At 43.8% G+C, this 22,132-nt stretch overlaps 1 protein-coding gene across 3 annotated transcripts in view; it reads left to right on the plus strand.

Annotated features, from left to right (window-relative positions):
* cacna1ia (calcium voltage-gated channel subunit alpha1 Ia) overlaps nucleotides 1-22,132 on the plus strand; it is a 126,025-nt gene that overhangs the window by 91,221 nt on the left and 12,672 nt on the right. For all 3 annotated transcript variants that reach the window (XM_035614439.2, XM_035614443.2, XM_035614442.2), the window contains exons 13-32: nucleotides 173-290; nucleotides 505-660; nucleotides 923-1,013; nucleotides 1,688-1,842; nucleotides 2,370-3,089; nucleotides 3,517-3,617; nucleotides 4,674-4,797; nucleotides 5,008-5,076; nucleotides 6,254-6,432; nucleotides 6,750-6,876; nucleotides 7,212-7,337; nucleotides 7,475-7,564; nucleotides 7,765-7,957; nucleotides 8,554-8,705; nucleotides 10,023-10,132; nucleotides 11,715-11,848; nucleotides 12,360-12,430; nucleotides 15,510-15,588; nucleotides 17,127-17,248; nucleotides 18,894-19,343. In XM_035614439.2, the coding sequence (XP_035470332.1) occupies nucleotides 173-290; nucleotides 505-660; nucleotides 923-1,013; nucleotides 1,688-1,842; nucleotides 2,370-3,089; nucleotides 3,517-3,617; nucleotides 4,674-4,797; nucleotides 5,008-5,076; nucleotides 6,254-6,432; nucleotides 6,750-6,876; nucleotides 7,212-7,337; nucleotides 7,475-7,564; nucleotides 7,765-7,957; nucleotides 8,554-8,705; nucleotides 10,023-10,132; nucleotides 11,715-11,848; nucleotides 12,360-12,430; nucleotides 15,510-15,588; nucleotides 17,127-17,248; nucleotides 18,894-19,343 (3,367 nt within the window). The remainder of the gene's footprint in view (nucleotides 1-172; nucleotides 291-504; nucleotides 661-922; nucleotides 1,014-1,687; nucleotides 1,843-2,369; nucleotides 3,090-3,516; nucleotides 3,618-4,673; nucleotides 4,798-5,007; nucleotides 5,077-6,253; nucleotides 6,433-6,749; nucleotides 6,877-7,211; nucleotides 7,338-7,474; nucleotides 7,565-7,764; nucleotides 7,958-8,553; nucleotides 8,706-10,022; nucleotides 10,133-11,714; nucleotides 11,849-12,359; nucleotides 12,431-15,509; nucleotides 15,589-17,126; nucleotides 17,249-18,893; nucleotides 19,344-22,132) is intronic.

Consider the following 22,132-nt stretch of genomic DNA (forward strand, 5'->3'; position numbering starts at 1 on the left):
GACAGAAAAAAAATCTTCAAATGAAAGAGGAATCCATATCTTAATCTGAATAGATGGATGTGTGTGTGTGTGTGTGTGTGTGTGTGTGTGTGTGTGTGTGTATATGATGTGCCCTCCATGACCAGTATGTATGGCTAAAATCTTCCTGGGGAAACCTTTTCTTGTGTTGCAGTATCCTGGGGATGCATATATTTGGTTGTAAGTTCAGTCTGAAGACGGAGGCAGGAGACACGGTGCCTGACAGGAAGAACTTTGACTCGCTGCTCTGGGCCATTGTCACTGTCTTTCAGGTACAAATAATACTAGACACACACACACAAACACACACACACTTTCAACACTTTCATTTCACAAGCGGAACAGATGTGCTTGTGAGCAAGTTATGTGTAAATTCTTTGTACCTGTAACCACATTTTATTTTGTGTGTGTGTGTGTGTGTGTGTGTGTGTGTCTGTGTGTGTGTGTGTGCAATGTGTGTGTGCACCTTCTGTTCATTTGCTGTAGATTCTGACTCAGGAGGACTGGAACATGGTGCTGTACAACGGCATGGCCTCCACCTCGCCCTTTGCCGCTCTCTATTTTGTGGCTCTCATGACGTTTGGAAACTATGTGCTCTTCAATTTATTGGTTGCCATCTTGGTTGAGGGCTTTCAAGCTGAGGTGAGACACTTTGGTTTTAGGTACAGTTAGCAACTTAACAAATTCAGCCACAATTTCAGTTATTCAATTCTTATGGTTTGAAACATGCTGTCATCTTATTGTGCAATTTAAAGAAACGTATAGGTATGAATGATGATTTTCAAACTTGCTTGTGATTGTATCTCTTGTTACTCAATGCCCTGACATGCTCGTCCTCTCTTTCTCCGCCTCCCTCTCTATCTCTCCCTCCCTCATTCATTTTCCCTCACCGTCCTCAATACAGGGAGATGCAAACCGCTCTTACTCAGATGATGACAGGTCTTCCTGTAATTTTGAGGAGAACGATAAGCAGAGAGACTCTCTGCATCTCTCAGGTACTGAGCATCTCAAGAGCTATACGGCGTTTCTTTCCAGAGGCATTTTCTTTTGTGACTGACGGGCTGTGTCCGTCTTTCCGTCTCTTTCTGGTCAATACAATATCTCAACAACGTCTTACGGGAATTTCCTTAAATTTGGTGCAAGCGATATCTACCGATATCTAAGAGAGATTGAGCAGGCGCGACAGCTGGGCGAAGAGTGCTGCACATAACTCCACGGTGACGCGACGGCACAAAACTGATCTTTTATATTAGTATGAGAGGTGTCCAAAAAATGTTGGATCCTTATGAAACTGCGGGAGGACAAATTACACTATGCTGGGACGCCACGGTCTAGGTAATTCATGGAAAACATGGCCCCTCTCTTTCTCTTGTGAGTTGATTTAGAGTAAATCAATCCTTCCCCCTGTCTCTCTGAGTCGTCCATAACCTTTCTTCAGGACATTTAAATGGTTGAGACTGATGAATTATGCAAAGTTATGTTGATGTGGCAACAGGCAACAGGGAAATAGCAAACAAGGGGAGCAACAGTCTCGCTCAATGCTTTTTATTTCCTTTCTTATTCTGACTGTTTTCACCTCTCATTCATATTACAATTCTCCTGTCTTTTCCTTATCTTTATTCCCCGTCCCCTTATATCCCTTTTCTTTCCCCTGCCCCTTGTCCTTCAGACCCAAAGATCAGTACGCTGACCCCAAATGGGCACCTGGACTTGTCCTCACTTCCTGCCGGTCTGTTTCCAGGGGAGAGGTTGACCTTTGCTCTCGGCTCCAGGAAGAATAGTGCCATTTCTCTCGGCAGGGCCAACCTGGAGCAGAGGGCTGTGGTGAGTGGAAATGGCTGTAATGAGAGAGGCAGGAAAACACAGAGCTGCTGGGCTGTTTGTCCGTTGCTGGTTGAATGACTGGTCATTACGTTTTGATGTGACCGAAACTGTGTGACAGAAATGTTACAGGTAATTTCTCTGTAAATTGTGTCTGTATTTTTAGATGCCACATTGGCATCAGTGGTATAGCAGAGTTGTTTTTATTGCCTCATTGATTCGAAGCATTCCGTTTTTCACATCAACTGTTTAATTAGTTTATTAAATGCCATGGCACTTAATTGAGTTTGTTTAAGTGCGGGCTACTCTCACAGAGGTACCTCCACATTTTGTGTCATCAGTAGCATATGATTGCATTGTTTTTATTCTACCTTATTTACTTTAACAAGATGTGTGTGGTTTTCGAATCAGTTGTATTTAGGTTTATTTGTGAACGTGAGGCGGCCAGAACAGATCCAGATGGGATATGGCTGAGAATTACAGGTGATGGAAGAATCCTCTCCCTTTCTCTCTCCCTCTCTCTCCCTTAGTATTCAGGTCGGCGTTACCACAACTGGGGGCGCCCAGCATCTCCCCAGCCTCAGGCCTTTTGGGCCCGTCGCTCCAGCTGGAACAGCCTGGGAGGCATCCACCCCTGCTCTTCCTCATCTCCCTGCGCTAGTCCAGCCTTCACCTCTGCAAGGTCCTTCTATGGCTACGGCCTAGGTGGCCTCGGAGGGTTGGTTGGGGGAAGTCTCCGTATCCGTGGTCCCCGTGCCTCCTCATCCCCACGCCGACATGTCCAACCAGATGAGGAGGAGGCTCTGCTCTCCCCTCCTCCCGTTGCTTCTCACTCTCTCCACCTTCCCCATCCTGTGCTCCCAGGTCACTTTGTGCCCAGGAGAGACCGCAGAGCTCTATCACTGGAGCTGCCCCACCTGCTGCAGGTCCCCGGACCCCCACCGCTTCCACTGCCACTTCCACACCACCCAGCGCCCCCCATGACACTCCACAGGAAGAAGAGCTTCTCTGGGGGGATAATAATCAGTGGAGGTGGTGGCGGTGGGCTCGACAGTCTTGGAGGCTTAGGAGGGGTCCACCAAGACTGTAATGGGAAGACTCCACTGTCCCAGCTTCTCCAGCTCCCACCCAGACACCAGACTGAGCAAGCTGGAGGGGCGAACCCCCAGAGCCAACTGTTGACTGACGTCTTCCCCCAGGTGAACGCACGAAGCAAGGACCGGGAGGACCTGGACGATGACATTGAATATGTAGGTTTCTGCTCTGTGTTTGTGTGTGTGGGGGGTGTAAGCATCACTAAGACACTATGTAACAGATATTAGCTTTTGTGTTAAAGTACAGGATTTTACACGTGCAATAATCTCCTGCTGTCTTGTGCAGGATCTCCAAGTTCTCTGTGTAGCGCCTGCACTCGTGGGATTCCCATTGTTTTTCATTGTAAACAAGTCTGTGTACAAGAGAAACAAGGTTAATTAGAAAGGACTATTTAGACAGCGGGGGAGAGAGCTATACAGATGGCGGTGTTGGAAGACGCTCCAAGCTGTTGCTATTGAAGTGTTTCACTCGTGTATATAATTCAGATAGAGTCCAAACAGGATGTTTCTCTGTGCAGGTCTGTGTGTGTCTTCTTCGTGTGTGTCTGTGTCTGTGTGTGTTTCATGATTGTGTTTGTTGCAGAGCTTGTGCTTCCGCATCGAGAAGATGCTAGAGGCGTACAGACCAGACTGGTGTGAGACCAGAGAGGATTGGTCCGTCTTCCTATTCTCCCCACAGAACAAGTGAGTCAGCATTATGACCTGCTCTGCTGCTTTTCTTCCCCAAATTGAATCAAGTGCATGTGTTAGTGGAGTGACTGCATCAAAAGTGTGTTGAGTTGACATGTGGGCTCCTTTACGGCTCATGTCTCCGCTGCCTCCCTCACATACACGCACATGATCGGGTTGACCACAGGACACAACAGCGTCTCACCGAAGCTTCATCAGGGATTGAAGATTCTGCTCCCCATCTCATCAATAGGAAGGACACGTTGCCAGGCTTCCGCAGAGCAGGACTACATTAGAGTATCGATCCCCGCCTTGTAAATAACAAAGGGATATTTTCGACACTGTCGCCTCCTGTAAGGGAAAGGAGCAGGGCTTCGGGGGGGGGGGGGGGGGGGGGGGGGGGGGTTACATCTGTTACCATAGGCAATTCATTACATATTGGCATTAACGTGCAGGGAAGTTGTGTCATGATCTGCAAAGGGAGGGTTTGAATACGGTCGAGCCTTCAAATAAAAGGACATTAAAATGTCTCCATGTGTGTTCCGAAATAGAATAAATTTGATGCCTCCCTTTTCGTGATTCACTTCCGTTTCTTTTCATCTGTTCCAACAAACACTGCAGTGGTAATAACTCATTGCTTTTTGGCAGTACACAGTGTCACATTTGAAATACATATTCAGTATTCATATGTCCCACCACTGCCTTTTGTCTCTCTCTGTCTCTTTGTGTGTGTGTGTGTTTGTTTCTCTCTTATCTCTCTGTTCGACTCTCCCAGCGGTGCGCTCTGCTCAGGAGTCTGTTGCCTCTGAGAGTGTTGTTAATGTAATTTGTTTTGAATTAGGAGCAGTGTAAACAGGGGCTGAATGAGGTTATTTACTCACCGAGATATGAGGGGAGCTCCCGTGCACAGTGGGGGAACTTGGCTCCCATCCTGATTGGATGGAAGAGGGTTTTAGTGCGGCCTAACGTCCAAAGAGTGTTACCCCACTTTTTTAGTCTCTGTCGAAATGCTGATTTCAGATACTTTTTTTTGCTCCCCCCCTCTTCTCCTCTCCTCTGCTCTCCTTCCAGGTTCAGACAGATCTGCCAGTCCATCATAGCCCATAAGCTGTTTGACTATGTGGTGCTGGCCTTCATCTTCTCCAACTGCATCACAGTAGCTCTCGAGAGGCCCAAGATATTACAGGGCAGCTTGGTAAATCCATCTGAAGTGTGTGTGTGTGTGTGTGTGTGTGTGTTTGACTGTGTGACAGCTTTTTGTATTCTCCGAGGATGAATTCAATATCATTTTCTAAAAGCAGCAGTAAGTAAACTTTTACTACCCCTAACTGCCCTATCTCCCCCTTTCTGACCGTAAACCCCTTCTCTCTCTCTCCCTCTCTCCCTCGTCTGTTTGTCTGTCCAGGAGAGAGTCTTCCTCACCATCTCCAACTACATCTTTACTGCCATCTTCGTGGGCGAGATGACACTCAAGGTAACATTTTACAACCTGCCTCTCTCTGCAGATGTGTCCCAAGTGTCGCGTGTGGCCGTGCTACACCGGGGCCTCCTTTCTTTCTTGTCTCCCTCATTTCTTTCACATTGACTTAACTTTTCCTCAGCGCTCCCACAGCCCAGCCCTTCCCCTTCTTTTCATGGCAGTCTCCATGTTCCTTTGGAGAATAAAGCAATTAAGCGATGTCATTAATTAGTGGCTAGCCTCCTCTTATGAACGCGGCCCATCGCCAGCACACCCCCACACAGCTTTTTTAAGTCTGTTTTCACTTCCTTAGGGTCCCATTGTTCTCATCAGTCCCCCCCCCCCCGACTCTTGGACGTTCTTGTTTTTCTCCATCCTCCATCCTTCCCTCTCTCCCCCCCTCTTCTACCGTCTTTGTATTTTCTGCGAAAAAAGGCTCTGGCACAAGTGGGCTATCAATCATGCACCCCCGCTATCAATTATTAACCAATCACAGCCCATCAATGAGCTGCGGACTTGTCAGCCTCCTGGCCGGGCCGTAAACGCCTGTGTCTGTCTGCGCCCTGTGTATCTCCTTGCTGTGTGTTGCTGTGTGGTTGATTGTGTAGCATTAATCTCTCTGTAGGACTCCAACATGGTGTGGTGCTGTGAACAAGACGTAGCCAAATAAAAAGCACAGGACAGATTGAACATTTTTTCAAGATTATTTCATGCGCCGGCTTCAAACACAATGCTGCTCTCTCCAAAATCTACAGTATTCACTAGTTCTAATCATAGTATTTGTTTGTAATAAGCAATACCATTCTGAATACTGTATATACTAATACTCATTTCAACACCAAGTAAATTACAATACACATGTTGATAAGAATTGCGAACTCAAAACACACTCACACAAGTGTTTTACATTCCGTTTACATTTTTTGCATTCAGACACATCATGTTTGCCAAGCACCGATCTTTCAACCATCTTGATATGTTTGTATGCCATCCCCCACAATCCCTCTGCGGCTTTGCTGGACACTTGGCAAACAGCTTCAAATGTCAGTGGCAGCCTCCTTTTTTTGTAGGCACAATGCTTCCACTGCTGCCAAGCCAAACACTGGATCCAGCGGTGTGCGTGTTTAATATGAGGCCGGTACAACGGCCATCTCTCATCGTTGGATTCACCTCTTTCTTCTGTCGTCTTCAGGTGGTCTCCATGGGTCTGTATGTGGGGGAGCAGGCGTATCTCCGCAGCAGCTGGAACATTTTGGATGGCTTCCTGGTGTTTGTGTCTCTGGTTGACATTGTTGTGTCCATGGCGGGTGGGGCCAAGATCCTCGGGGTGCTCAGAGTACTTAGGTTGCTGAGAACATTGCGTCCCCTCAGGTAAGGTTTTTTTTTTGTTTTTTTTTTTAAAACAACATTGTTTTTTTCTGTTTCTTCAGTCTCAAAAGCAGACAGACAACTTTAGCTGTAATTTATCAGAAGTATCCTTTTTTCTTGGAGTTTCCTTCTGGCCACACAGTATGTAATAAATATATAGGGAACAAGGAAAATGTTTTTCATCAAATAAGTCAGCAACACCTGAAAATGCACATGCTGTCTAATACATAGACAGTGTTTTTCATAAACTTCTGCTTTGTTATTCCCACTCGTGTTGCCGGTTTCATCTGTTCATTTTAGTTCTCCTCTTTCTCCTCCAGGGTGATTAGCAGAGCTCCGGGTCTGAAGCTGGTGGTGGAGACCCTCATCACGTCTCTCAAACCCATTGGCAACATTGTCCTCATCTGCTGTGCTTTCTTCATCATCTTTGGCATCCTTGGAGTACAGGTAGGAAGCATATTCTTTCGCATGTCAGCTTTTGTAAATTACGTTTTGGTGTGCAGGATTTTTTGGAAGAAAAACCCTCTTAACTCCCCCCTGTCCTTTACCTCTTGCGTTTCGAAGCACGTGCACTCTGAAACACCCTTCACTGAGCTCTTATCCTCTCCCGTCTTCTTTCATCGCTGCACAAAATTGTCGGCCGGGCTGATCTTTGACCAGCTCATTATTTCACTCAAGAGCATCCTTTCATCTCACCGTGGGGCCCTATGAAGGCTTATTTCTCCGTTTTCTTTTTTATAAGTAACTGCAACAACAGCTTGATGCCACTGTTCTTCTGACAGCTGTTTAAAGGCAAGTTCTTCTACTGCTTCGGCCCCGATGTCAAAAACATTACCAACAAGTCTGACTGTATGCAAGCCAACTACAAGTGGGTTCACCATAAGTACAACTTTGACAACCTGGGACAGGTTAGTGGCTTTCTTTTTTGCATCATGTGTGTTGTTTCTCTCAGGCATGGGAAGCACATTTTGAACAAAAGACAATCTTTGCTCGGTAAAATAAGCATTTCAGCTTTCCTTTCTGTTCTCTGGCTTCTGTTGTCTAGGCTCTGATGTCCCTGTTTGTACTTGCCTCCAAAGACGGCTGGGTTAACATCATGTATCACGGCCTGGATGCTGTGGGTGTGGACCAACAGGTACCTGTATCTACGCTGTACAACAGCAATTTCTCATGAAAAATAAATAAAAATCTTCACTGCCCAAAATGTAAATATTTTTCTCTGTATCTTTTTACCTGACTAACACATTTTCTCTTTCTCTCTCATCTCTGTTTTTGTTTCTTACCTCCTTCTTTCAAAAATCACACCGTGAACAAACTGCATCACTTCCACCGCAGCCGGTGACCAACAACAACCCATGGATGCTGCTGTATTTCATCTCCTTCCTTCTCATCGTCAGCTTCTTCGTCCTTAACATGTTCGTTGGTGTGGTGGTGGAGAACTTCCACAAGTGCCGCCAGCACCAGGAGGTGGAGGAGGCCAAGAGGCGAGAGGAGAAGCGCCAGAGGCGCATGGAAAAGAAGAGGAGGAGTAAGAGAGACTGCTCAGAGGAGAGGAGGGGCTGGAGTTTGGAAGTAGCCAGAAGCTCGGGGAGAGTTAAAAAAAATAAATAAAACAGGCACATGGACTGTTTTAGGAAGAGACAGGAGTTGCGTAACAGAGGATGGGGCAGGAAGAGTTTGAGAGTTAAAATGGGGAAAATCAGATGAAAAGTACTTTCTTGAAAAAAGGAGATGCAAAACACAAAGTGCCTGAAATGATGGGCATGAATAGTTCACACTTCCCCTGCGCTGTAAAAAACAAACAGATGGATGTGGAGACAGACAGATAATAATAAATGCACTAATAGTAGGTGTCATAATTGCTGATATTTTCAGTTGAGAGTAATTTCAGCTCTTTCAAAGTTTTCCCGTTCAACGTGCTGAGTGTAGAGCAGGTCCTCTGGACAAATGCTCTGCTCCACACCAGAGAGATCAGAGCAGTTTGTTTGGAATCAACTTATAGATTTCTAACCGTATGATCATAATGATGAGCATATTTCCCGAGGAGAAAACGTCCCCCACCAGATACAAAATGTACCATGTTAAAAAAAGCTTCATTCACGTATTTCTTTTTTCCACCAACAGAAGCCCAAAAGCTGCCCTACTATTCCAGCTACGGCCACATACGCCTGATGATCCACACACTGTGCACAAACCACTACCTGGACCTCATCATCACCTTCATCATCTGCATCAACGTCATCACCATGTCCCTAGAGCACTTCAATCAACCTCACGTAAGAAGGAATGGTTGCCTGTCTGCACAAAGACAGTGTTTCCCACAGGCCGAGGACTTAATACTTACTTTGCGCAGCGTCCGGTGACCGATGTGCATGAAGAGACTCGTGCGGGAGAGTGTGGCCCAGGCTATTTTCTGTGGACGTTATCTACAGATGTCCCCTTAAACACCTCACGTGCAGGCTGTCAGTAGATGTTGGCGAGGCTGCTGCACACAGCGATGCCTCTAGTCCCCGACCCAGAATGTGCTAAATTGAAATAAATGACAAGTTCAAACTACGTGATTTAATCTACCATGTGAGGGTCTGATTCTCTTGGGATGGGATGCCCAAACTAGAGCCACTGTGAGGGATATTTGGAGAGTTTTTCCACATATCATGGACCATCGTCTTCTCCTGATTCCTACAAGTTGCCCTCTGTCGATAGAACTAATGCTGGTGGTTTTTATGCAGGAGGTTTTTGGCGTCTGTCATTTTTTTTTGCAGCTGATTTCCTGCACTGCACTGCAGCATTTACATAAAAGCCTTCGCTTCCCCAAAAAGCGGCATCTTAAAAAAAAAAAAGACACAGTGATACCACTGACCAGTCCAACCACCGTGAAACTGTGTCCCGGCTCTGTAGCGCGTGTTGCGTGTAGCTGCAAATCCTCACAAAGGAGCTGTGATTGCGCCGCTGATTTTGGCGCCGGGCCGCTGTCAGAGTGTACCGTTCACGCATCTGTCCATTCTTTTGTGATGAATGGAGGTTGAAAAGCCTGATAGCGTTTCTTTTTGTGTGTGTGTGTGTGTGTGTGTGTGTGTGTGTGTGTGTGTGTGAGGGAGAGAAAAGTGATTATTCTTTAGTTTAGATGCCCATTTGACCTTTAACATGGAGCAAGCTTTTCTCCAACTGGCCAAGCATCAGATAAATATCACAGGTCTCGGCTGCAGTCGTCAGCCAGTGGTCCTGACATTTGGCCGCCTCCCACTTGTTACAAGCTACAGGTCTGTTTATGAAATGATAAAGCAGCCGGCAGATTCATATCCAGTCTCCGCGCTGACAGGAAGCTGGACAGACTGTTAAAAAACAATTACAACACGCTTGCCTCCGGAACATTTGAATACACTGCGAATACAATTTATCTTAGAAATGTGTGTTTGTTACAGGACATAATGTGAGGATGCTCTGTTGTTGCCTCTGGCATGCTTGGTTTTACTCTGCAAACAATAGGAACAACGGCTGTTCTACACTTTCTCCCTGGTGATGCTGCTGATATCCCACACACACACACACACACACACAACCAAACATACCCCTTTTTTACTCTCTCTTTCCAGTCTCTGGATCTCGCCCTGAAGTACTGCAACTATTTCTTTACCTCCACTTTTGTGCTGGAATCAGTACTGAAACTCATCGCCTTTGGCTTCCGCCGCTTCTTCAAAGAGAGGTGCAGTGTATATTTAAAACGTTGTGTGTTGGCAGTGTGCTTGCGTATGAGAGCTTCTCTTTCTGTCTGCATGTAAGTGTATGCATCAACTCTCCTTTTTAAATGTCCTGCCTGAAAACGCAACCCCCCCCCCCCCCCTGGATTCGATGCTGCAAAAGGAGCTTCATATTTCAAAACAGTTGGAGATTTAATGTCACTAAAAATGACGGTATCGCCTTATGTTTTTGTCAATTCAGCTAAGTCACATGTATGATGTGGAACAAAGTGAAACATGTCTCCAGGCATGTGCCATAATCCCTTGCATTAACATATAATATAAATAGTGCCACAATAAACAGTTTTTCCGTTCAAAGTGTAACAGCTGAACAAATCCGCCTTTTGCTTTGATCATTAGAAATGGACCGAATAACAGTGTTAACCATACAAGGAGGATTATGAAATATGCCAGAGTATGTGAGCAGGCTCTGATGTGTTCTGTTTTTAAGTTGACAAACCATACTGCTGTGCAAATATGAAATTTCATGACATTTACTACGCATCAGCACTTCTGTGAAAGAAAAGCGAACTGTCCTCCTTAAGAAGCATGTTTACAGTTTTCTTTATGATAATTAGCTTCTTTGGCCTCCACCAAATCAATGTTTACTTCCCTAATTAGATACAATCAACATTCCATAATGCTAAGATAAACTTTAATTCATTTTCAATTAATTAAATAGAACTTTAATTTGATCTGAATGTGACAGCCTTTAATAAGGAGAGTTTTTTCATTTGAATAACAAAAAGCTAATCTCTGCATGTGATACTATTGAACTTTCCGTTTCTGCAACTGACTGTAAACTACTTTGTACTTTGTGTGACCTCTGCAGTACAGACAACTCAGCAGCGGTCTATTCACGCCCACATTCCTTCACTCAGACTGATTGATTTGTCCCTCACCTAAATGTGCACAGGGATGAGACTGATGTCTTATTCTTTTCAGGGATATGTGGTGACTAATTAAAGGCAGAAAGAAATTTAGGAGCTTATATTACACTGATGGTAGTTCAGTGTAATTTACCTAATTCAGCTTGTGAATGTGAAAGAGGAGAGAGAGAGAGGATAAGGAGAAAATGGTTCGAGCAACAGAGATAAGGTGGGAGAGGGCGAGAGAAGAGGCACAGATGATATATGGGAGGGGAAGCTGGACTGATCAAAGACAAAAATGAAATGAGAAAGGAGATGGACGGATATAGAGTGAATTTATCACACAGTTATCAGCTGGCACTTTGTCTCTTTTTATATAGTGTCAGCAAGCGCCGCGAGCAGTCGTTGTGCATAGTGTGATTTATAATCTGGGGTGACTCTCGGGCCAGGTTTACAGGCAGGTTATTGGAGTAGCAGGTAACACTGACGACAAGTGAACGGGTCTGGCGTTTTAGCTGTGTCTATGGAAGCAAATAAGAGACATCAGTCTTTGAACTTTAACAGCCACTGAATACCTAATATTGAAATATTTTATTTTGAAAAACATATGTGTCTTCGTCTTTTTCTTCTATTTTGTATTCTAAAATGTTCTTTGCGCTTGTGTCCGTTCTTGTGCCAGGTGGAACCAGTTGGACCTGGCCATTGTGCTCCTGTCAGTGATGGGCATCACCCTGGAGGAGATAGAGATCAGTTCTGCCCTGCCCATCAACCCCACCATCATCCGGATCATGAGAGTACTGAGAATAGCACGAGGTACATTAAACTATACTTAGTGCTTCACACACACTCACACACACACTCACACTTTGTCCCAACTGCACTTTCTGTACATCCTGTCAGTAAAATGAAATATTGATTTGTTCTTACTGGTGTGTTGAAATGTACTTGCTGAAAAAAATTATATATATATATATATATTATATATTATATCAGTTAGCTGTAACATTAGCTGCTAATGTCTAAAGCACGGTATTTATGTGTATGCATGCATGTGGGTGTGTGTCTGTGTGTGTTTGTGTGGGTGTGTGTGTATGTGTGTGTGTGTGTGTGTGTGTGTGTGTGTGTGTGTGTGTGTGTGTGTGTGTGTTACACGGGGTGTAAATAAAGAAATGACCTTTCCACAGTTGAATGTTTCTCATTTAGTCTGTAATTGAACCTAAGGGATTCCCCCCTAAATGCCCACACTTAAAATCTCTCTCTCTCTCTCTCTCTCTCTCGCTCTCGCTCTCCCCCCACACACACACACACACACACACACACACAGTGCTGAAGCTGCTGAAGATGGCGACAGGAATGAGAGCCCTGTTGGATACGGTGGTCCAAGCCCTGCCTCAGGTACACAGACACACACACACACACACACTGTTTTCAGCATTTAGTGAGTTTATTTATAACCTTTACCCAAAATCCTTTTCGCTGTATGCTACCGTTTGCTCGGACAATTAGTTTAAAACTTTGGTGTCCTCTAAATACTTTTCCTGTAAAAATATAAAGCAATTGTTGTAAAAGATTTTAGATTGTTCCTATTTACTGAATTCTGCAGAGAGACTGTTGAGGCCTTTCTCAAATCTCCATTCTTGCAGGTTGAGCCAGCAGTTGGTTAGCTCAGGATAAGATACAGTACGCACGCAGGGAGATGGGTATGACACACCACAGACTTGCTCATTTAACTAATCTGTACTAACTAAGATTGCTTCTGACTCCAGCGGCATATGTACAGCATTGCATACAGACATGTGTGTGGTGTCAATATGTACATGCAACTCTCAGGAAGAAAGTGAAAGTGTTTCCCAAAATGTTAAAATATTAATTTCCAAAAAAGCAATTTTCTATATGGACAGGTTAGGAGTAAAGACAGGGGCATGGACTTATTTATGGATATATATTCACACACACACACACACACACACACACACACACACACACACACACACACACACACTGACCCATTGACCATTACAATGAAGATGAAGCAAACAGGGAAACAGGTGGTGTGGTGAAAGAAGGGGAGGCAGAGGTGAGGGAGAACAGATCCCTTGTCTTTCTTTACTATCAATCCCCCTCTCATTAACACTGAGCCCTTTGCTCCATCCCAAGGGCACCAGGCGAGGTACTTAAAACTCAGGCTAATTAAACAGTTCCACGAGGTCTCCGACAGTATATATATATGGGCGTGTGTGCATATTCAGGGCGCTGAAAAGGGAGATTGAAATGGTTACACGCGTCGTGATATTTAATCTGAGGCAATATTACAATATATTTCACTATGAAAATTAATTGGCAAACTGCCAACTTTTTTTCCCTGCATTATCTCACATTGGACATTGAAGACGATATTGACATTTCAACGAAAGGCTTCAGGACACAACTGAACAAAGGAACAAGTCAAATACACTGCTGTCGGTGTACTTAAGAAAGCAATGGATTTTAATAATGACTTCACTACACACAGGGACAGAATAATAATTTATAAGATTAAACAGGATGCTCCCCGAGCAGCTTATCTATTTAATAGGCCATGACGGACATGGAGATGTAATGAGCTATCCGAATACTTACACTAAATGGGTAAGTAAGATTAAAAGGTCAGTGAAATGTTGAGAGAAATCCCTTTTCACCAGCCTGGAAACCAGATCAATCAGCAGGCTCATGTTTATCCCGTGCTCACAGACGGGTCTTTGGCAGATTCCCGTCTCTTCGGAGACAAGTCAGACCATTCACGACAGTTTATCTTAAATTTGGTGGTTTTGATACAATGACTGACGGAGGAAAAGCATGGTCGTTAGCAACCGAGATGTATTTTGTTCTGCGGCCATTGATAAAGCTCCTCAGAAATTTTCAAATTAACTGAGCGGGTCCTATACGCGGATGCGAATGGGTACTCTGGCATAGGTATTCCTGGCTACATTTTCTTGGCTTGTCTTTACAAAGACAACGTGAGACCGAATCGTTTCACCCACAAGCCTCCCCCATTATCCTCTCCTCCCCACCTAATGCAAGATGGCTGCGGCGCACCAACACTGATCGCCCACATTATGTTGCAGGTAAATGCCAGTTGTTTTCCCGTCTTCTCTGGGAAAGGCTGAATAGCCACAGAATAGCTTTTGGCATCAGAGCTGCCCCCTGTAAAACAGTTTGTACTTTAGGAATGAATGTGATGTTGGTGTTCGTCCAAATTAGATCAAATTAAATGAACTGCGTCTTTGGTGATTTGTGCAAAAGTGCATCTATATATATACCAATATATATATATACCAAAAATAAAGCTCAGGTTTACTTTAATATAGCAGAGGGTTATTGTTAACAGTTATAATTGTATACATTTGCTATTAAGCGCATTCATTCTCATCCCACATTGACTCATGAAGCACAGACACTTCAGATAACATTAACCTGGAGACAAACAGTAAAAGGCAATTTGAAGCTCCTACTTGAAGCTTGAGTGTAATTAGCTCCATTACTTCTAGTACAAGGGTACTTACTCATGTGACAAGTGCATTTTTTTTATATGCATGCAGATAATATTTTCTTACTTCTGCATGTCGTGCATGAAGCGTAGAATTGACCAGCTTAACATGAACACAGACCAACCTGGTGAATCCTATCAATCTATTTATCAAAAAGGCTTTTACAGCTTTAAAATGCAAATAAAGACAGAGTTCCTACTGTTCCGACAAAATTCGACAACATTTTTTCCCTTACTAGGTCTGGAATCAAATTGTAGTTCAGTTTAGTGTCATTTAAATTCAATCAAGGTCACTTTTGTAACTTGGCTCCTATTAACTGAGAGCTTTCCCCCAACACTCTCCTTGTCCCCATTATTTTCCTAGACATCTTTATAGCGCTGCCAATTCAAGCAGGGCCAAAATGACTCTGCCACAAATATCTCAACGTTATATCTTTTAATGAATTTTATTTGTGTAGCAGCTTACATGTATACTCTTTAAACAAACTCTGTAATTGGGATACTATTGATGCAGTGTTCTTTGACAGAACTCTAGGAAACAGCATATTTTAGTTTATTAATAGAAACTACTTGCATATCATGATCACAGTGCATATCCTCATTCCCAGTGGAGCAGTGTTGTTCGAAGAGTATTAAAAAAACTGTGAATAGGAGACTGGCTTCTGTTTCCCCGTAATGGGGTTAGAATTTTCTCTGAGTGTTTATTGTGCAATATCATCATCACCATTAGGTTGTGGTAACAGTGGGCAGAACCAAGCAGTCGCACAGGACAAATAAATAGTTATCCTGCAGTGGCCAGTTTCATGCACACCTATCACTCATATTATATTTCTTGCATATAATATATATGTTTAACAGAAAAGAAGCATTAGATGTTGACTTTTGATAATGCTGTCAGATGGTTTGTGACATGTATGCATTGTGTGGGTGCGTGCGTTTGTTTTGCAGGTGGGTAACCTGGGTCTGCTTTTCATGCTGCTGTTTTTCATCTACGCCGCCTTAGGAGTAGAGCTTTTCGGAGAACTTGGTAAGTGCACAATATCCAGTTGTGATGCTACAAAGGATTACGTCGCATTAAAATCTCATACAAATGATCTCAAGCAAGTTATTTAAGACAGCGTGTGGTGTTCTTTTTATCTGACATAAAACTCCCTTCTTCTTGTGTGGGCTTTCAAAGGGTAACTGTCTTCAAGCAAATGTGTTAACAGATTTTTTAGTTTTGGACTGTTATTTCCTTTGACACGGGATGGAATATGATGGGATATGCTTTAATCTCAATGCTAGTCTTAAAACCTTTGAGAAGCTGTACATTATCCTGTGTCTGGCACGGAGCTAAATATGCACCACATGTGTGATAATGCACATAAGCTCATTCCCCAGTTGGATTAATCCTTTCATGCTATATATGTCGTACTGTTATGAAAGGATTATATAAACTAGTCAAAGAACATACACACCATCACAATGTAAAGCAATGAAGAGTCAACCTGCAGATGGGTGAGGTGTTGGTCCCATAGACCATATAAAAATGGATGTAGTCACAGGGTCTAGAAAGTGAGGCCAATGCGGAAATGCCTCAAACTTGTATTATCTCGAACGGCATAGCTAGTGCTGTACACTGGGTGCAGGTTGCAGGTGTAGGTGGACTTGCAGTGGACATGCAGTGGACGAGCTCTGAGTCAGAGTCAACCCCCTTTCCTCCACATATGGTTTCTTCTGGTTTCAAAAAAACAAGATGGCGCTGGGCAAAATGCGAAACTCGAAGCTTGGTGGGTTGCCACCTGGTTGGTCCACCATGTCCCACAGGAACAGCTTCAATGTACCTTGTCATTGATTCTACAAGTGTCTCAACTCTACTGGAGTCATGACCAGTATTCTTCTCAAAGATGCACTCTCATTGGATGATGGAATGTGACAGAGAGCACTGTCACTTGAGTCCAACATCTTCCATAGTTGGTTAAAATCTGGTGACTGCGAAGGCCATAGCTTGTGATTGCGTGATGGGGATATGTTTTTATTTCCTTTGATTTGTCACCCACGTGTACAGTAATGTCTGTCTTCATAGGTAGATAAAATTCTTACTTGGAGTTGTTGCGCACTCATTTTACTACAGTCAGCTAGAGCACAAGGTGTTATGTATTATCCTTTTCAGCTTTCAGATCTCTCTCCTGCAGTCAGACAGCCATTAGGGAATCTACCCACTCCCCAGTATTCTGATACATAAGTACTGTCCTAAAATACGCACATTGAAGTTGCAACTGCTAAGCTGTCACATTTCCATTGTTTGCTGCAGCAGCAGCCAGTGGCAAGGCAGGCAACATTGCTTCCCATTGGAGCTTGGCAGGATTAGTGGCAAATGCAAATGTCGCTTTTTTCTTGAGGCAGTTTCAAAGATTATCTTGGGATGTAAGCTCAAAGACAAATAGTGATTGGTCACATTGCTACTTATTTGATAACTCGCTTGTTTGTACAATAACCCAGGCAGCTTTAGTGCCAGAAGTGGTAGATGCTTTATCAGAATAACTTCTTCTCTCTCTCCATCCGCTCCCTTACTCTCATCCTCAGTTTGTAATGAAGACTACCCATGTGAAGGAATGAGTCGTCACGCTACCTTTGAGAACTTTGGCATGGCCTTCCTTACCTTGTTTCAAGTCTCCACGGGCGACAACTGGAATGGCATCATGAAGGTACACAGATGCATTCGACTGGATGCTCATCTGCTTGGATATAATGCATTTTGAATATGTTAACCGGTCAGGTAGAGCTCCCATTTTTGTCTTCAAACACACTGTGAAGTGCAAAAAGTAATAGAGAGAAAACTTTATACAGATAAGAATTTGTGTTAGAATAATGCACTCAAAAGTCTGAGAGAGATGAGATGAACTCTTGCTTCATTTCTCTCGTGCATCCCGTCTCTTGCTCTCACGGTAGTCGCTGATGAAAAGGGGAACGTGCTTGCTCAGCACTGGGAGTACAGATTTCCTCACTGATGAGTAGGGGACTGACTGTGCCTCATTGCACATGTACACACACGCAAAGGACCAATTTCCCCTCAACACACACATCTACTACCACCAGCAGCTACGACCACTCCTCCTACCTGTGAGGGGAATGGGGATCACGCCGGAGCATGTTGAGCATGGACCATTGAACGCACACCGGATGCAGGCACTGTGGATGGAAGTGGGCCGTGAAGAGAGGCAGCGGGGCCCCAGATGCTACCTCTCAGACTAAATCTCTGTCATTTTCGCCATCAAATTGCTACTTGGGCTGTGAGAGGGATAGACCTGCTTTGATTTGGTAAGAAGCAGGTAACGCAGAAGGGATAGTTAGTCCTGCAGTGACTATAGAGACGAGAGGAAAAAAGGGGAGCAGTGCGGAGAAAAGGAGGCAGCAGCCAGCTGTAATAAGAAGGGGGTGAGGGGAAGGGAAAGGACTTATAAGTACTGACCAGCCAATATGCTTTCTCCTCTTCAATAGAAAAAAAAGGGGGAGGTTTGTGTGGGAAAATGGATATCTGTGTGAGGAAAGAACAAAAATATGTAATGAAATATGATGGAAAGGGAGTGAAGGCAGAAGGGGGAGATGACGTGTGAAGGTGCACAGTGTGTACATGCCGTGCCAAATTAGATATAAAAGACCAGCTTCAGCTCAGAGGGCTGAAAATCGTTGTGACTTTTATAATCCGCGGGGGTTAATTAATTATAGTCATATCAGCCATATTGTAAGAGACTATGTCAAAAAGTATACAAATGAAGATTGTAAAAAAAAAAAATGCACAGTTAAACACAAATACAAATACCGCCCTGAGGCAGTTAAAGAAGGTGCAGTATAAAAACAAAGTCTGATTAGAAATATAAGGAAAAAAACAGAACACGCAGTGCTACAATATAAAAATACAAAACAAAAAGAGTAATAATATAAATTTACAGAAGGTTGTGTTATACAATTAAAAATACACAACAAGTAGCGTAATAGATATAAAGATACACAACAAGTAGTGTAAAAGTGTACAGAAACAGAACAAATGTTGTAATGCATTTTACCGCCTTCAAAATATGTTATACTGTTGTTGAATGTAAAATGCTTTATGAAATATTAAAATCCATTTTAAAGTCAGCACAAAACTATTGCTAAACATCAATATAGCATTGTATTGTTGCGGTATCTCTGTAATTTTTCCACTTCCTGTATTTTGGCAAAGCTTTATCCAAGACATTTAGTTGCCCTCATCTCATCTCATGTGTTTTTGTTTCTTTGAGTGTACCCTTTCATGTGCCCCTTGTTCGTCTCCTCCTGACCAACCCTCATCATCTGCCCTTATGACACCAGGACACACTGCGGGAGTGCCCACCAGACAACGGCATCGACGTGGACTATGCCTGCAATCCGAGCCTTCAGTTTATCTCGCCCATGTACTTTGTCTCCTTCGTGCTCACCGCCCAGTTTGTGCTCATCAATGTGGTGGTGGCCGTGCTGATGAAGCACCTGGACGACTCCAACAAGGAGGCCCAAGAGGAGGCGGAGATGGATGCAGAAATTGAGCTGGAGCTGGCCCAGGGCACCCTCTGTTGCATGGGCGCCCCCAGTTGCGGGGGTGGGGGGTTGGAGAAAGGACTGGTCGCTGCGGGAACGGGGCCTGGGGGAACGGCGGGAGGAAGAGAGCGAGGAGACGCCCGAGGAGGGGAAGGAGTGAGGAAGATGAGGCACGCAGCAGCCGCTGCACTCCAAGGGCCGTACAACCCCCACGGCTCCAGTCGGACCCTGTACTCACCAGCACAAGTGAGTGTACCTCTGTGTGTGCGTGTGTGTGTCACAAGGATTCTCATGTTTTTTGCTGGTGAGTGAAATGCCTATATTGTGTGATTGGTATTTGAGTGTGTGTGTGTGTGTGTGGGGAGTGGGCGTCCGTGTGCGCGTTTGTGTCTGCAAGTAGGGATGACTCAAATCAGGACAATCAAGCATTTCTTTTATTCTGGTGGTTTGTATGAAAAGCCACATTTATTCAGAACTATTTCTAATCCTCTTTTATTTTGTAACGGAACTGTGTCTTAGCTGCAATGCTCCGTTGTGCGCCTTTAAAACCATTGCCTAAAGCAGTGAGCTGTAATCAAGTGTAGGGCAGTGATATCAACAGTGGCCAGCAGTTCCGGGTAAAATGACCGTACGTGCCAGCCAGGGATACAAAATGGTTCGTGCCAAATAAAAGACATTTTAAAAAGGTTTCCTTCCATTTTAGCTTCAAATTCCAAGTCCATCATGCTTCTAAAGCTCCTGTTGGTTTGTTGGGATCTGCAGTTGAGTTTCTGTATTCTGTCCACAACTCAAGACTGTATGCTTCTCTCCATGAACATTTTACAAAACTTCGTAGGAAACAAAGGCATGACAGCATGGTCATTTAGAGATTTATCCCCCAAACTTACGGTATCATTCATTTGCAATTTGGCTCTTTTTCTGTCACACAGTTGTTGCTTTTTGAGATGGGAAGGTTGTAAGGTTAAACATTTACACAAAGAGGGGGGAGATAAAGAAAAGGCAGATGAAAGAAATAGAAGAAACATAAACTTTAGCTGTGCTGTAACGGCAACAAGTGGAATTGCGTTACACAATCAAGTAATTAAATGTAATAAGTATATTTTAGCAACCCGAGTTGTCAGCAAGGAGAGACAAACAATCGCCAAGTCAATAAGCCTAGTTAAATTTAAGATCTTTTTACCCCTCAAAAGAATGTGAGTTTCTCGATGTGCCTGTGACGAAACGATAGTTCCACTGCCTCACTGCAGAGACACACACTTCACCGTTATGAAATCGCTAATGATGGTCTCCGAGATATCTGCACACAAACACACGCGAAGATGACTCATCGGCTGCCGTGGAGCGTTTCACCTTTTGTGGAGCTAAACTCGGCTGCGCGGAGCCATTTTTAGCTCATTGTTGGCTGACGAAGGGAACTTAGTGCAGACCAAAGAGAACACATCGGCAGCAGCACCCCCCCCCCCCATCTATCTCCATCTCCCTCTCTCTCATTCTCCGCGATTAAAAAAGGTGATGCAATAAAGGATCTGCACACCGCAGGTCAGGTGCGTGTGTGTGTGTGTGTGTGTGTGTGTGTGTGTGTGTGTGTGTGTGTGTGTGTGTGAAGACCCTGTAAAAACACTGTGACACCTTGTGCTTTGTTTACCAAACGTTTATAGATTTTCCAGTAGATAGAATTCCTGATTTTGTCTATTTGTAAACCGTCATAAAAAACACAAAAAAACATTAATTCTAATATCTCAGATATCATCCGTAATATTGTTGACTGTATCCTCAAAGATTTAAATTGGAGGTCTGATGATGTACTGTGTTTTCAAAGAAAGATTGCAGCTACAACTATATAGTATATTCTACAATGGGCCTTACTGCACAATATAGGAGTTATGTTTGACTGTATAGTGACAGACTAGTAATAAATTGCACAGGGACCAGTGGAGAGACTGTAGGAAGTCCACACACACACACACACACACACACACACACAAAGGCAGAGAGAGTAAAGGGATAAGAGAGGAGAGATAATAGCTCAGCCAGTGACAGTCAGATAGAGGCAGTAATTAATTTCAGTGCTCTCCTCTCTCTCAAAAACTTCTATTCCCTGTCGACGGGCCCTATTGTTGTCCACTAATTCAGTTATTAATGGAGGGCAGCGAATAGGCCACCACAGTCAATCAACCTAACTAATATATATCAAGCTCTCCGTCTACACAGAATGAACTATCTTGCGACTGGATTGCTTGAAAAGAGCTGGATATGACATATGTCAGTCAACCGCAACACGGTTTCATAAACCAGCATGATGTAGGCACATTTATATTGCTGGGAGTACAGTAACCTGCTCGTTGAATTCTTAGCCCCCTCATTTTCGAAATATCAGCCGTGAGTGATTGTAATATAACGGTGTGAGAAATGTGCGTTTGCATAACGGATCTCTGTCCCGTAAGCCATGTTGTAGAAATGTGCGATGGAAATAGACTCGTGTGGGGATTGAAGAGGAGCGACCTTGTTTCACAGCATCTTTTTTCGGCTTTATCTGCTGATGTAATACAGTTATTTTGGCTGTTGTGAATGTGCTGCAGGCACAACGCATACAATTCATGGCGATGTGCACTTCCCTGCCAAGAAAGACAGAAACCCCCCCCACCCAAAAAAAAAAATATATATATATAGTTTCCTCTTCCCGTCTTTAGTTTCCTTTATCTGCCAGATTGGTTCGCCGAGAAACCAATCTGAGATTCGTGCAGGGGGAGATGATTTAAGTGGCAGGAAAGCCCAGACTGATTCAGTCTGAATTGCTTTAATCCTAATAATACTCGGAGCACAAAGCAAATGCTTACATCTTAAATTGTTTCAACAAGGTATTGAACAGCCTATTTGAGGTGATAAAGCAAATGTAATTGCACCACTCTCAAGGCTTTGGTAGAAATATGTTGTGGTGGTGTCATATTACCGAGGCACTTTTTTCTCTAAGAGAGAACAGTGTTTAGCTCTAAGAAGTATGAGAAGGGGGATTTGCTTTGGTTCATCTGTACAGC

Source organism: Scophthalmus maximus, chromosome 17 (genome assembly GCF_022379125.1).
Source record: "Scophthalmus maximus strain ysfricsl-2021 chromosome 17, ASM2237912v1, whole genome shotgun sequence".
Taxonomy (NCBI): Eukaryota; Metazoa; Chordata; class Actinopteri; order Pleuronectiformes; family Scophthalmidae; genus Scophthalmus; species Scophthalmus maximus.